Genomic DNA, 16,949 nt, shown 5'->3' on the forward strand with positions numbered 1-16,949 from the left:
CATACTCTGAAAACTACAAAACACTGTCAAAAGAAATCAAAGAAGAGCTAAGTGAATGGGAATATATTCCATGTCCATTGACTGAAAGACTCAACATTGTTATGAAGGCAATATCTATTCCTCCAACTGATCTACAAATTCAATGCAATCCCAATCAGAATCTCAACTGACATGTTTCTGGAAACTGATAAATTGATTTAAAATTCATATGAATTCCAACAGACCCACAATAGCCAAAACAATCTTAAAAACAGAAAAAAAGTGTAAGTCATCCTATTTTAAATTCCCAAACTTATTACAGAGCAACAAAAAACAATAGAGCCTCTCCAGCATTAAGGCAGACAAATAAGTCCATGGACTAGAATTGAGAGTCCACGTATCTGCAGCCAAATAATTTTTGACAAAAATAAAAGAACTTCAATGGGGAAAGAACAGTTTTTTCAAAGAAATGATGCAACCATTAGACAGTCATATGCAAAAGAATGAACTGGGACTCTAATGTCACACCATATAAAAATTAACTCAAAATGAGGAAAACTCCCTGGCAATTCAGTGGTTAGTACTTGGTGCTTCCACTGCTGGGGACCCGTGTTCAAGATCTGGTCAAGGAACTAAGATCCCACAAGCCACACGGCATGGCCAAAAAAAAAAAAAATAACTCAAAATAGATTAAAGACTTAAATGTAAAACAGGAGTAAATCTTCAAGACCTTAGCTTTGGGAAAGGATTCTTAGATGTGACAGTAAAAGCATGAGCAACAACAACAACAAAAACAGATAAATGGAACTCCAAGTACTCTAAAAAACTGTCAAGAAAATAAAAAACAACCCACAGAATGAGGTAAAACATTTGAGAACCATCTATACAATCAGGAACTTGTATCAAGAATATAAAAAAATTCTTACAACTCAAAAAAAAAAGACAAATGGACCAAAATAAATTTTAAATAGGCAAAGACTCCAAACAGACATTTTCTCCAAAGAAGATATAAAAATGGCCAATAAAAGCACATGAAAAGATGCTCAACATCATTAATCATTAGGGAATACAAATTAAAACCATAATGATAGGTATCATTTCAAACCTACTAGGACAGTTAGATCCAAAAAGTAAAATAAATTAAAAAAGTCAGGATGTGAAGAAACTGTAATTCTCATACATCACTGGTGGGAATATAAAATGATGCAGTAACTTTGGAAAACAGTCTGCTAGTTCCTCAAATGATTAAACAAAGTTACCATATGACACAGCAATTAGACTTCCATGAATGTACCCAAGAGGAATGAAAAATATGTCCATACAGAAACTTGGATGCGAATGGTCATAGCAGCATTATTTATAATGGCCAAAAGATGGAAACAATCTATATGTCCATGAACAGATGAATGAATAAAGACCATACTGTGTGTTTATGTCCAGAATGAGAAATCTATAGAGACAAAAAATAGGTCACTGGTCACCTAGGTCTGGGGAAAGTTGGAAGGAAATGAGGAGCAACTATCAATGAGCACAAGACTTCTTTTTGAAGTGACAAAAACGTTCTAAAATGGACTGTGCCAATATCTAAAGACCAATGAAATGTATACTTTAAATGGATAAACTGAATGGTGCGTGAACTGTATCTTAATAAAGCTGTTTTTTTAAAAAGTTATAAGACTTCATTTATAAAAACAAGTTAAATACCAAGCAAGTGAGCAAGAGTACGCCAAGCAAAAGGCAACTAAGTATGTTTTAGATAACTGAAATTTAGTAATATTTAATGCATCAGAATTTTAACGTAAGTCTAAGAAGATATTAAGAGCTATTCCCATACACAAAAATCTATACTTTTCAAGTCAAATATAAAATCTATAAATTATTCACTAGTTTCTACCATTTACACTTTCAGCTCCTAGAAACAATAATGCCAATCATACAAGTTAGGAACTAACTATAAACCTAAAGCTTTCAAAATAAACTCTGAGTCTTTTGAAAGTAAACAAAGAATTAGAGGTAAAACATAATAAAACGGATGCTTACAACTGATAATGTATTCAAATTTTCTTCTCGTCTCATTTCTTGAGGAATCACATCTATGTTTGATGGAAGTTGATGTTCAACAACAGTTATGCATCCTACATCTGTGACATTCGTGGGGATTACAAGCTGCCAACATGAAAAGTTTCATTATTTCATTTTGGCATACCATCACAGGAAAACAAAACGAATCATAAAATATTAAACTGAAGAGATAATTCACATTCATACACAATTTAAAAACCTACAATACAGTAATTCTTATTGACTGACATCATCTTGGCAAAAATGAAACGTTTAAGGGCTTTGAAGGGTTTGTGATTCTTACAAACAGTAAGCAAAACATCCAGAGCTAATTTTCTTAGTAACCAGCACTTTACTTTCCATGATCCCCAACTTGTCGCTACTTTCCCACAATTTCTCTCATTAGTCTGTCAACATTTATGAAATGCTTCCTAAAAACGAGAAGGCTATAGGTATAAGAATACATAGCTCAATAAGACAAGCCGGTCCCTGCCTGCAAGTGAAATTAATTTGTCTTAGTGCTGTTATACTCACTACCTTGAGCTGGGCCTGAGCTGCAGGGGCTGAGCAAACACAGGAGGCCACACAAGTCTATTTCTACTAATTTAGGCCCCAAACAAATTACACTAGTAATCCTCAGATTCTAATATCGCTAGGAGAAGAGATAATGATCCATCAAAAGCAAAAAACAAGTAAGATAAAGTTCCAAGGATTCCAAAGTCAAACTACCTCTTCCATAGTTTCCTCAATCTGAACAGGAACAGGTTCAGGAGATCTGAGACCAATAGGTACAAACACTGGAGCCTTGTTTACTTCTTCGGGAGCAAGATGATAGCTTTCTTCTTCATAGTCAAAGTCTTCACCATCATCTTCGTCTTCTTCCTGGGAAGCTCGAAGAGTCACCAGCACAGACCTGGAAGCTCTGGGCTCCTTCTTAGAGGTCTTACTCCGACTTCGTTTTGAGCCACGCCCTTTGGGGATGCTGGGTTTAACCTTTCGACGTACTCTCCTTCTACTATGATCTATCTCACGCTCAGAGGCAGAAGAGAGCGCTCTTCTTCGATCCAGAGCAATTTTAGAGTTATCTGGTTCTTTTAACAATTGAGGGGAGCTGGATGTTTAATCAAAATAGCAACATAGTCATTACGTGCACAAGGATGATTATAATGAAATCTCAACTTTTAAAGTGAAATCTCAATTCAAGCCATTAATATAAAATGCTCACCACCCATTCTGTCAATACATGCTGTGAAGAGAATGAGAGGAATTTACAGTTACTAGTTTCTCACTCAAGAGTTAAATCTTAGTTATCTACCTACAAATTTTTCACAGTAAGTTTTTAATTGTGAGCCATTTCTCCCCTTGTTGTTTAAGTGACGATGAAATACAAGACTGGAAATTATTAGAAGAAAAAAGGATAAAGAACACTGGGCCAATAAATACAAAATAAGAGATCAAAAAGTCATATGGTTTATCTTACTAGGTAAACAGATTAGGTTAAAGTAAAAAAGATGGAAATCCATCATAGCAATATTTTTTTAGAATTCAGGCTCCCTTCCACTCTCCTTGAAAACTATGGGAAAAGGATACCCTTCACTTGTGTTTGTCACTCCATTCAAATTAGCATCCTAGTTATTTAGGCAATACACACTACTCTTTAGTCAGGTTCCTGCTCATGCCTCATATACTCAATACCCAGAAAAGTTTAAATGTAGGAAAGAAAAATCTTTCAGAGATTATTTTTAAAAAGTAAATTTGAGTAAATAAAAATCAAAAGTGGGAAAGAAAGAGACCTGTCAGTAAAAAACAACCCACACTTCTGTTAACAAAACTTTTTACTCTTATCAATAAATTAAGAGTAGGACATCCATAAGGAATATTATTTGTATTTACTATTCTGAAAGCACTTGTTAAATAAAACTTTACCTTGGTTTACTGATACACTGCTTTTCAACAACTGCACACACAGAATTATCCTCTCCAGTCTTCTCTCCAACACTTCCAGATGGTTCAACTTCTGATTGAGCATCTTTTTTTGCCAATTCAGTCTCCTTGGAACCTACAGAATCTTTTCTTGCTGAAACCTCCAGAGATGTCAGAAGCTCAGGTTTTCCCTTAAATTTAAGAATAAACAGCTGATATTATGGAAACAATCTGTATGGTAATTTGGTTTGGTAGTTTGGCTTAAAGCACTACGCTTACACACGTATACACAACTGGTTTCTAAACTATCAAAATATTAGGAGAGTCAATCAGCTTTCATGAAAATAGTTATAATACAAAAAGCAAAATCATTGTTTAAATGTTCTCTTTCATGATATAGATAAAACAGCCCACTGATAAAAAAATTTTTTTTCAAACTTACTTTTTGAAGAAGCTGGCTGTCAGAATCTTCATGCTGCGACAAACTATCTTCTGGCTTCCTTGCCTTCCTCTGATCTGCTCTGTCTTCTATGTCTGATGCTTCTTTCTTACTTTGTGCTCTTCCCAAATTTGGCTTAGCCCTTTCGAACTGTCTTCTTATCATTTGTGGTGGACTAGGAACATACGTTTCATGTCCATGTCTAGAATGAAATACAAATCATGTTGAAGAACCAAAATCAGAATTCCTGTTGATGCAACTGTAGTTAAACAATTCTGGGTACAAACCAATTCTATGTTCAAAGGACATAAATAGGCTATAAAACTAAACATATAAAACGAAACCTCATGTGCTGATATGAAAGAACATTAAAAGCTTTTATAACTTCCACTTAGCCTGAAGAATAGATTCATATTAATATATTGATATTCAATCTTTTTTAACTTTCATTCATTGATTCTGGAGTGTGGTTTCATGCTACTTTAACTAATTTTCAGAGAAATAACTAGATACAAAACAAAAATGCCAGTAATTGAAGATGGATTTCATAATGACATTTTAAAACAAATCCCTCAACTGGGCTCTGAAGCATGAACAAATATACACTGGTCCCAACAACGCTGATTCTTCTAGTTCAAGAGCAGATTTGAAAGCTAGAGTCTGTTCTCCCACCACATGCCTGTCAACTCATAGAAAAGGGTTTATTGACAGCCAGTCATAAAAATCAAAATAAACCCATATGTATCTGCCAAGTCAGAGAAAGACAAGGTTTTAACATTCAATACAGTAGCCATAGCTCCCAAGGCAACACAAACAGCTATCCTAAAGTTTCCTGTGAAATATATAATAACTGGCAACCATGTGAATTAAGAAGTTTAAAACTAATATAATCTGGATAAAGAAAAACTGGATATGTAAGTATCAATCATGAGTTCTCTGAAAGAGCTGCATTAAAGACTAATCTTAAGTAATATTTCTAATAAATTACCTAGAAGACAAAGTAGTTACATTTCTAAATGTTCCAATCCTGCTAAGTTCATCCAGCAGTGAAACACCAAGGAAGTTCGTAAGATGTTCTAACAAGGTTATGATGCTAGCTAATACATTCCAGTGTAGGCATTACCAGTGTAGGTATTTGGGAAAACATGTTATATTCAAGTATAAGTAACTTACAGTCAAATGTGATTCTACAAAGGTACTTAATTATTAAATATATATATATAAGCTCAACCTGCTACTGGGGTTAAAAGAGGTAAAAAACTGCTGGACATAAGAATATGCTAACTTTAAAACTAGACTGAATATATACTCTGAAGAAAGTATCAGTAATGGTAAAGCTAAAAGCTGGAAAGGAGGGTGGGGAACTTCCCTGGCGGTACAGTGGATAGGAATTCACTTGCCAACGCATGGGACTTGGGTTCAATCCCTGGTCTGGGAAGATTCCACACGCTGAAGAGCAACTAAGCCCATGCACCACAGCTATTGAGGCCTGCGAGCCTAAAACCTGTGCTCTGCAGCAAGAGAAGTCACCACAATGAGAAGCCCAAGCACCGCAATGAAGAGTGACCCCCGACTCGTCACAACCAAAGAAAGCCTTCTCAGCAACAACAAAGACCCAGCGCAGCCAAAACTAAACAAATAAACTAAAAGGGGTGGGTGAGTAAGGGGTTTCCATATAGAAATTTGAACGTTTGATCTAGCTCATTAAAAAATATGAAGGCTGAGTGTAAAAAGTAATCTGCTAGTCTAAAAGTCATAAATTCTAAAAACATTAAGTTTAAAAACTAACTTGCCAATGTTACTTTGAACAAGCCATTTAAATCCTCTGGATCTATTATAAATTACAGTCAGTCATAAATGAGGTATTAGGAAAGGCTGAACTCAAAGGTCACTAGTCTTTAAAGGCTCATTTAGAGTAAAACTCAAAATCCTGACAGTGGCCCCACATAACCTGTGCTTCTCCCGCTCAGTCTTTGCCTATCGTGTAACTGCTCCTCTTTTCTCGTCCCGTTTCACTCTGGCCCCCTTTGCTGGCCCTCAAACATGTCAGACATGATTTTGCCTGAAGTACTTCTCAACTGCTGTTCCCTCTTTCCTCACAAATCCCTTGACTTGCTCCTGCACTTCATTTAGGGCTTTTCTCCAAGGGGACTCTTGCAATGAAGCATTCTCTTATCACTTGCTAATTAAAATTAAAGACTTAGTCTTAAAAGAAAAACAAATATAAAAAGGCTTTTCAAGACACACATACACACACATAAAGGGAAACAAAAGAAATGACAGAAATTCATACTAAAACAGTAAGTGCTTCATGTAAGACGTCTGCCTTAATCAAACTAGACTGTATAAAGTTAAGCTAAATCAATAGCATAACTTGTTCAAACAGATGACATCATGCCCAAATCCTACTCTTACAGCTTCACAGAGAGTGAAAAAATGATACAGCACCATCTCTTTTTCATTTCCCAAAAATCAAGTTAATTCCATATAATTAAAGCTAGAATGTTCAAATGTCGGTCTGCAAGTGCTGAAGACATTCTGGAGGAAAACTAATAAATATTCACTAAAACATGACCTAGTTACAAAAATAGTGTAATAAACTAAAATTAGATGGACCATGAACCATATCCCGAAAGGGAAGATTTTAAAATTTTCCTTACACATTAAAAAAGAAGAAACTAACAAATCCTAATTTAACATCATCAATAATAAAAGAAAGTGAAAGTGAAGTTGCTCAGTTGCATCCAACTCTGCGACGCCATGGACTTTAGCTTGCCAAGCTCCTCTTTCCATGGGATTTTTCAGGCAAGAATACTGGAGTGGGTTGCCATTTCCTTCTCCAGGGGATCTTCCCAACCCAGGGATTGAACCCAGGTCTCCTGCACTGCAGGCAGATTCTTTACCGTCTGAGCCACCAGGGGCTCCTGTATCAATAATGAAGTACATTGCAAGTGATAAATAAAAAGACTAGTGCTAAAATATCTTCAACCATCTAGTGTTCCATTTAAAAGATAACATTCTTATCATTTGGCATGGGACACAACTTTAAGGACAGCACATAGGATGTATTTTACAGCACTTCCTATTTATGAATTTTATCAGTAGGTTGTAAATTTCTAAAGATGCAAAGAACTTAAGAACCTCTCCCATAAAAGTTTACTTTAAAAATGAGGATGATTGCCAAACTTCTCAGCTAAGTTATAAACTAAGAGAACACTGGTCACGCAATTCTTATGGTATTTGAAGAAGCAGATTTTTAAAATTTTTATTTATTTATTTTTGGCTGTGCTGGGTCTTCACTGCTGCGCATAGGCTTTCTCTAGTTGCAGTGAGCAGGGGCTACTCTCTAGTTACACTGCACGGGCTTCTCACTGCAGTGGCTTCTCTTGTTGGGGAACACGGGCTCCAGGGCATGTGGGCTTTAGAACGCAGGCCTGGTACTTGAGGTGCACAGACTTAGTTGCCCTGCAGCATGTGGATCCAGAACCAGGGGTCGAACCTGTGTCCCTGCCTTGGCAGGAGGATTCTTAACCACTGGACCACCAGGGAAGTCCCAAGAAGCAGATTTAAAATATTCTAATTTCATAATTATTTTTCTTTCATAAAACTTATGAAATGTGAAATTACATAAAACCAATTATTCAAATATCCAACCTTTATCTTTGAAAGTTTTACGATTTTCTAATTAAAAGCAAACTCACCTCATCTTTTCACCTAAAACATCTACTTTGTTAATATGAAGGTTTTCTAAAAGAACGTGGCTCTGGTTTTCAGACATTCTGCCTTCTGACACTTCAGAGGATACAACTTCAATTTCGGTTGCAATTTGAGAATTTGGCTGAAATGACAAAACTATATTAGTTGTTTTGGGGGGGTTTTTTTAGCAACAGAACATGCTTCCTAAAATATTTCCATCATTAAGAAAGGTATTTAGGTTTTTAAAATGAAATCTCAAACTTGTGTATGCAATGTTCATGTTTTGCTGCCCAAAACAAAACTGCCAATTCACAGAGAAATTTTCAATTATTGCAGTAATACATTCATGTAATGCATTAAAAACTACAATAACCAACTATTGTGAATCTCCTTCCCAAAGAGTTTAATACATTTGGTTTTAATTGGGGGAGGAAGCAAATAAGGATTACAATCACTTTATTTTAAATGTAGATTTTCCCTTAGCAGAGAAAAAAAGAACAGAAAAACAAGATCTGTTGAAATGGGGCATTAAACTGCTTAAGATTTCTTTCTAATATCAAAAGCTCCATTAATAAGAGATTGATTAAATTGTCATTCAAAATAGCAGAATGTTACCCAGCAGTTAAATATTATTTAACTTCCTATTTCATGACATGGAAAACCACTTAGTATAACAAGCTAAAAATAGTAAGTCACAAAATAATATGCATACAATGATTTTATTATATAAATTTATGTAAGTATGCACACACACATGCATATCAAAAGGTTTTCAGTGCTTGCCTCAGAGTGGTGAGATGTTGGGGTAATTATTGTATTATTTTGTATTGATTGAACATTTTTGTAATTAATACGTTTGTTAGTTGGGGGGGAGGGGGAATCTATTTTCATTAAAAAAAAAAAAATCCACAATAGTAAATCTGAAACAAAAGTAAATACATTATGTATTAATTAACTAGAATAAACATCAGGTGCTTATATTCTAAGCCAAGTCTGAGCTACCATTTGATATTCTCATATGCATTAAAGGGCTTGATTTAATTACACAGCAATAACTCACCACAGTCAGGAATTTCTCTCCAGTTTCATCTTTTTGTAGCATCTTTTCTTCCTTAGTTGTTTCTTTGGTTTCACTTTTTTCTATTACTTGCCTCTGGCCAGCCTTTCTTAAGTTTGGTCTGGGTCTCTGAAGTCGACCCCTTACTAGTGGAGCAGTTTGTATAACCCTTTCCTTTATTCCTTGTTCAAAAGTGTTTATATTATGAGTCCTAGAAAAGCGGACAGGAGAAAAGAAAGAAAGCTTGATTGTAAAAAACGAAAATTACTGTAAAAATATAAAATTTGAATCTAATAAAACTATAAAAACATTTTGTACAGTAAAGGAAAATGAAATTACTTTCTGATTATAACTCATTTTATTAAAAAAAAGTTATTTCAATTCTCAAAAAGTAGTGAGGTTACCTACAATATCCAAATTCATTAGTAATAGTACGATGGTGGCTGCCAGGGACTGGAGAAAGGGGCAATGGGAAGTTCCTCTTTACTGGGTATAAAGTTTCAGTTTGGGAAGAAAATGTTCTGGAGATAAACGGTGGTGATGGTGTACAATACACTGATGACGTACTTAATGCCCCTGGACAATACACTTGAAAAGGGTTAGATAGTAAATTTTATATGTATCTTTGTTGTTGTTTAGTCGCCAAGTCCTGTCTCTTCCCTGACCTGATGGGCTGTAGCGCGCCAGACTCCTCTGTCCATGGCATTTTCCAGGCAAGAATACTAGAGTGGGCTGCCCATTTCCTTCTCCAGGGGATCTTCCCAAACGAGGGATCAAACCCGCATTTCCTGCATTGGCAGGCGGATTCTTTACCAGAGCCACTGGTGAAGCCCATATGTACCTTACTAAAATTTTTAAAGAGGTAATCAATACATACCTTATACACACATATTTTTAAAATTCATTGCTTTGCATAAGATTCTAAGCACCTAACAGTGAATATAAGCAGGCAAGTGTTAAAACGTGTTGAAGTAAAACTGATTTTCTATTTTAGGCAGTCTGCCACATGAATAAAAAATAAACCAACTACTCTTGATACTCACTTTTAAACTACACTAACACATCTTAAAAAAAATGAATACTTGAAATGATTCTATTTTAGATTTTTAAAAAACTATCACTTTTTACCGCATAGAAACAAGTGATTCCTTTTCCTGGACTTGTGTGGACTGAGACTCCTCTTTAGATTCACAAGAACTCAAAGGTGAAAGGTCCTTTTCAGTCTGCACACATGGTAATATCACAGTCTCCTCTGGACCGTGATCTAATTTGTCTTTTTCTCTTGATGTCATTAGAGAAGCCACATCCTAGAAGGTAGACAAAAAAAATTTCATCGAGGGTTGGTAAAAGTATAGGGAAATAAGAACTTTATAAACGATTAGAAGAATAAATTGATATAGTCTTTGCAAATAGGGCAGTATCAATCAATAATTTTAATTCCCAGCAATTCTACTTATAGAAATGTATCTTATAAAAGCACTCAAATAAGGATCTAATAAATTATAACAAGGATATTTATTGTAGCAATATAATGCTGCTGCTAGCTCCCCAAAAAAAAGGAAAAAAAAAAAAAAACTAGAAATAAGACAAATCAGTAGGCAACTGAATAAATTATAATTTCTTTACAATGTAATAATACAGTCACTTAAAAGAAGTTTAACTTGTATATACTGATCCAAAAAGATGTTCACAATATTGTACATGAAAAAAATTATGATATGATGCTATTTTTGGAAAACAATGAAAATACCAAATACATTCTATTATTTATATAAATAAGTATCTATACAGAAAAGTTTAGACAGATATATTTTAAATTGCTACTTGGGATTAACTTGGGAGGAAGAGACAGAACATTATAAAGGACTAACTTTTTAGATGATTTTTTTTTTATTTGAAATTTTTATAATTGGATAAGATAATCAACAAAAAGTGATTTAGAGGGTTGAGGAGGGGGCCATGCCATGTAGCTTATGGAATTTTAGTTCCCCAGAGACTGAACCTAGACCCTCAGCTGTGAGAGCACAGAATCCTAACCACTGGACTGCCAGGGAATTTCCATGATTTATCTTTTTTAAATATAAGATTAGGAGGAAAAAGCACAAATATTCAAGTATAGCAAGAATTAAGTTAAGCTGTAAAAGAACTTCAATTCAAAAAGGTACTTTGTACATTTACAGCACTCAACTTATTAGTGTGAACGTTTCATTTCAAGGTTTCTGATGCTGTATCATACTTCTTGATCTCTTATAGACTATGTTTATCAAGTAAATAAAAATCATCTCTTTTAACTCATATCATGCTTTTTAACTTTTTATTTCACTTTCACAACAGAGTGAAATAAAGATGGATTGTCATTCTCAATCTCCCTGTGAAGAAAGTGGCTGCATTATATGGCTTATGGTCACATAATGAACTTTAGGTCACATAATGTAGCTCTATAACTTGAACTACAGCTGGGGCCTCTTAAAATCCTTCCCCTGATATTTGTCCATCATCAGAGATTTGAGATTCTTACAAAAACCATGTGGAATAATGAGGTACATTAAGTTCAGCAACAATAATATCAAACACAGTAAAAATTACATGAGAAGGACTTCCCTGGTGGTCCAGTTATTACAAATCCACCATCCAGTGCAGGGAACTCAAGATTCGATTCCTGATCAGGGAGCAAAGACCTTGTATGCCTCGGCGCAACTAAGCCCATGCACTGTAACTAAAGAGAAGCCCACAAAAATCCCACGTGCTGCAACTAAGACCCAATGCAGTCAAACAAATACATGTTTTAAAATAACATGAGAAAATATTTGCAAACTTTCACTCCAAATGTTTTACTTTAATAACTGTAATAACTAAGACAGAAAACCTCCATTTTAAATAACACTCACATGTTGAGAAGGGAAAGTACTCATTTGTTCACAGTTCTGCTGTATCACAACTGTCTCTGTTTTATCAGCTTCCACCTCCTTCCCAGGTGCATGCTTTTCTGCTTTCGTAGTCTCTCTTTTTGAAGCTGCTCTTGCTAAGTTTGGTTTAGGTCTTTTGAATCTACTTCTCACAAAAGGTGTCAGCTTAACTTCACATGGCGTCTGTTCTTGAGGAAGAGATTTGCTTTTGGAACAAGGATTATCAAGCTTTAGGATGAAATGAAGGGGCAGTGGGAGTGGAGTCTTAGGACAACCTTAGAGACTGGCAGTAAATATTTAATTCTAAGTCTTAGAAGGAAAACAAATCGGACTATTTGGTAGATTCTGAAAAACATGAGTGGTACAATCCAGGAATAAGCCCAGGAATTATAGCATCTTTGCACAAAGAAAATACAGGTTTGTCACACGTGTAATGACTTAAAAGTATGTGTTGCACACAATTTTGTATGTTGGTGATTCTCACAATCTACTGTCAAAATGACCTCAAACCTCTCCCAGTTTTCCCCCAAACCAGCTTAAAATTTTCAACACTGTACTACAGATGGTATGTCTTAAAACTTTAGTTTAACATAATCTGCAAATTTAACTTTATATCTTTCTCTTCAAAAGCACACAGACCTATATACTTGTACCTTAAATTAATATCTGAAAACTGCTCTGGAACACCTGGAGGTCGCATCCTCTGGTCTTCTACTTTATCAAGTTCCGAAGACTGCGAAGAAATGTTCAAATGACTCAACTGATTTGACACTTCCTTTTCAGAATTTTTTTCTTCTACAGATGTATGAACCACGGATAGCACTTCCCTGCCCAAGTCCTGGAAATAAATCGGCACATATACTGGGTTGGCCAAAAAGTTCGTTCAGATTTTTCTATGCGAAAAGAGCTTATGGTAAAACAGAAATCAACTTCTCGGCCATGTCATACATTTCAAACAAAAGCCTATATATTCTATTGTCTTTAAAAATACAGAAGTTTGGAGGTTTTTCATTTTTAAATAAAATGAAATTTAATTTACAAATGGTGAAACACAGAATTTAGGAAAGTCTTTCTATATATTGTACATTATGTTTTCTCCAAACTACAAACACCATTACCTATCCAAAAAAAGTTAGAAAACTAGAAAATGTTAGAATATCTGCAACTTCAATGAACTGGAAACTTTTAATAAAAGGAACTTTTAAAAGTAAAGTGAAATGAGGTGGGGCAGGAAATAAAGAGAAAAACTGATACAGGTACGGTCAAAAGAAACAATTCCACTGTATGTTCATACTAGCATTAGCACAAATTCAGTCCAATTTCCTACACTCCTTTTACCTAAGAGTAACTTTCAACTGACATTAAGAACAGTAACTCTTCCACAATTAAAAAATTTTAGTGATTTTATGTTGGATTTAAGGCCAATAATCCTGGAATTACTTTGATAACTTTTCTCAAAAAAAACTATTCAAAAGATATTTTTAAAGGACAGAAAAATACATACTCTATTAGTCAGTGAAGACACAGTGCTGGAGTCATGACTACTGGTCTGCAAGGGATCTGCCTCAGCTCGACTTGAGGTCCCAGTGTCCTCTGGATCTTTTTCCCTTAGAGAAATGTCTATTTTTTCTATGTTTTCCAAATCTGCCATGCTTTTCTCGATCTCTTCTGATCTGCTTTTCGTCAAGGAAATTTCTTTTCCAGGGTCTTTCAAATCTGCCTCTATTTCCTCAACGGCAGCCACCTTTGCTGATGCTTTCTGCATCAGGAAAATGTCTCTCTGCCCAGTTTCTTCCAAATAAGTCTCTCTTTCCCCTGTGGCACCGATCCCCACTAATACCTTTTCCCTTGGGGAAATTTCTATTCCAATTTCTTTTAAATCTATCTCCATTTCGTCACCTACAGTTTTGACCTCTGAGGCATTTTCTTGTGTAGACATTTCTCTTCTATCAGTTTCTTCTAGATCTGTCTCTACTTCCTCAGCAGCATCAGGCATCTCTGGTATCTCCTCATTTGGGGAAATTTCTCTTTCAGTTTTTTTCAAATCTGTTTCTACTTCCCCAATAGTATCAACTTCCTCTGGGGCATTTTCCAGTAGGGACATTTCTCTTCTTTCAGTTTCTTCCAAATCTGTCTTTCTTTCCTCAGTGGCATCAGTCACCACTGTTATCTCCTCCCTTGGGAAAATCTCTCTTCTGGTTTCTTTCAAATCTGTCTCCATTTCTGCAGTGACATCACTCATTTCTGGCATTTTCTCCCTGGGAGAGATGTCATTTTTTCCAGTTCCTTTCAAATCTGCCTCCATTTCTGCAGTGACAACATTCGATTCTGGCATTTTCTCCATGGGAGAGATGTCATCTTTTCCAGTTTCTTTCAAATCTGTCTCCATTTCTGCAGCGACATCAATCATTTCTGGTATTTTCTCCCTGGGAGAGATGTCACTTTTTTCGGTTTCTTTCAAATCTGTCTCCATTTCTGCAGTGACATCACTCATTTCTGACATTTTCTCCCTGGGAGAGATGTCATTTTTTCCATTTTCTTTCAAATCTGTCTCCATTTCCACACTGACAACATTTGTTTCTGGTATTTTCTCCCTTGGAGAGTTGTCATTTTTTCCGGTTTCCTTCAAATTTGTCTCCATTTCCGCGGTGACATCAATCATTTCTGGTATTTTCTCACTGGAAGAGATGTCATTTTTTTCTGTTTCTTTCATATCTGTCCCTATTTCCTCAATGACATCACTCATTTCTGGCATTTTCTCCCTGGGAGAGATGTCATTTTTTCCAGTTTCTTTCGAATCTGTCTCTATTTCCACAGAGACATCAATCATTTCTGGTATTTTCTCCCTAGGAGAAATGTCATTTTTCCCGGTTTCTTTCAAATCTGTCCCCATTTCTGCAGTGACATTAATCATGTCTGGTACTGTTTCCCTGGGAGAGATGTCATTTTTTCTGGTTTCTTTCAAATCTGTCTCCATTTCTACAATGACATCACTCGTTTCAGGCATTTTCTCCCTGGGAGAGATGTCATTTTTTCTGGTTTCCTCCAAATCTGTCCCCATTTCTGCAGTGACATCAATCATTTCTGGTACTGTCTCCCTGGGAGAGATGTCATTTTTCCCGGTTTCTTTCAAATCTGTCTCCATTTCTGCAATGATATCACTCATTTCTGACATTTTCTCCCTGAGAGAGATGTCGTTTTTTGCAGTTTCTTTCAAATCTGTCTCCATTTCTGCAGTGACATCACTCATTTCTGGCATTTTTTCCCTGAGAGAGATGTCATTTTTTCCAGTTTCTTTCAAATCTGTTTCCATTTCTGCAATGACATCAATTATTTCTGGTATCTTCTCCATGGGAGAGATGTCATTTTTTTCAGTTTCCTTCAAATCAGTCTTCATTTCCACAGTGACATCACTTATTTCTGGCATTTTTTCCCTGGGAGAGATGTCATTTTCTTCAGTTTCTTTCAAATCTGTCTCCACTTCCACAGCGATATCACTCGTCTCGGGCCTTATATCCCTGGAAGAGATGTCTTTTCTTCCAATTTCTCTTAAATCTGACTCCATTTCCTCAGTAGTATTAGTCTCCACAGGCTCCTTCTCCCTTAGTGAGGCTTCCAGTGTTGCAGTTTCTCTCAAAGCTGCTGTCATCACCTCAGAGGCAATTACCTCCTTTGGTACCTCTTCCTTTGAGGACATTCCTCTTCTTCCAGTTCTCCTTCCTATATTTGGCTTTGGTTTCTGAAATCGAGTCTTTGGAATTCGAACATCTTTGTTTGCTCTATTATCCTCCTGAATACTAAAAAAAAAAAAGAAAGAAAACACACACACAATCAAATTTTAAACCTGTCAATTGAAGATGTGATCGTTAAGAAATAACTACTGAAAAATCAGGAACTCTCAAATTAACAAAAAAAAATTAATGGAGCTCCAGGACTCTTTGGGCCAAATTTAAAAATTAAAGGAGAGAAAAAAAATTCCATCCTTGGAAATTACAGTAAATTTTTAAAATAATTAAATCTATCAATAAGGTCAATGAGTGAAAGTGTGTTAGTCACTCAGTCGTGTACAACTCTTTGCAACCCCACGGACTACAGCCCGCCAGACTCCTCTGTCCATGGAATTCTCCAGACAAGAAGACTGGAGTGGGCAGCCATTCCCTTCTCCAGGGGATCTTTCTGACCGAGGGATTGAACCCAGGTGTTTCACAGGTGGATTCTTTACTGTCTGAGTCACCACAGAAGCCCTAGGTCAATTAGGATAATAGCAAATTGGGCCTGAATAGTCTCTCGCTAATTGTCATCCACATCAGTGTTGGCAAATACCTACTGAGAAAGACTCTTCCATTCTCAACTTGGAGTTAAATCAATTTGTATCTGCTATCCCTACCTTTTCACCCTTACTATCCTTTATCCAGACACATGCCTGGATAAGAGTTAAAGAACTCATTTTTATGGCCAGAACTAACCAAGATCTCAAATAGCTGGATGGAGGTATAATATGAATAAGATACAGTCTTATGACTAAAAACTAAGTCTACCCCTCCTCACTTTTTAAAAACAATTCAAACTGAGATTTCCTATACAGTCATTTCTCTAAAAGCTTGTGATTTCATAATATAAACTGGGAATGAAACAAAAGAGAAAATAAACAACATCTTGCAGTCTGCTGAATGCTACTGGGCACATAACATCACTATCTACTACAAGTACCTTATTTTCCAAAAAAGCAGTGGCACACTGCTGTGTACTTTATCATACTGGCGGTAAAACCAATAAAAATATATAACTGAATGAAAAACCACCTAGTGACTGGTTAATATTTTGATCTCCTAGGCCTTTTCTGGTGTAGATATTTCTCTTCTTTCAGTCTCTTCTAAATCTACTTCCT

At 35.7% G+C, this 16,949-nt stretch overlaps 1 protein-coding gene across 2 annotated transcripts in view; it reads right to left on the reverse strand.

Moving 5' to 3' along the window:
- The window catches only part of BDP1 (B double prime 1, subunit of RNA polymerase III transcription initiation factor IIIB), an 83,757-nt gene that overhangs the window by 31,705 nt on the left and 35,103 nt on the right, over positions 1-16,949 (reverse strand). For both annotated transcript variants that reach the window (XM_055555017.1, XM_055555018.1), the window contains exons 17-26: positions 13,566-15,858; positions 12,715-12,899; positions 12,044-12,266; positions 10,284-10,462; positions 9,159-9,366; positions 8,104-8,240; positions 4,406-4,604; positions 3,967-4,154; positions 2,770-3,151; positions 2,020-2,145 (exon numbers count right to left, since the gene is read on the reverse strand). In XM_055555017.1, the coding sequence (XP_055410992.1) occupies positions 2,020-2,145; positions 2,770-3,151; positions 3,967-4,154; positions 4,406-4,604; positions 8,104-8,240; positions 9,159-9,366; positions 10,284-10,462; positions 12,044-12,266; positions 12,715-12,899; positions 13,566-15,858 (4,120 nt within the window). The remainder of the gene's footprint in view (positions 1-2,019; positions 2,146-2,769; positions 3,152-3,966; positions 4,155-4,405; positions 4,605-8,103; positions 8,241-9,158; positions 9,367-10,283; positions 10,463-12,043; positions 12,267-12,714; positions 12,900-13,565; positions 15,859-16,949) is intronic.

Source organism: Bubalus kerabau, chromosome 18 (assembly GCF_029407905.1).
Source record: "Bubalus kerabau isolate K-KA32 ecotype Philippines breed swamp buffalo chromosome 18, PCC_UOA_SB_1v2, whole genome shotgun sequence".
NCBI classification, from domain to species: Eukaryota; Metazoa; Chordata; class Mammalia; order Artiodactyla; family Bovidae; genus Bubalus; species Bubalus kerabau.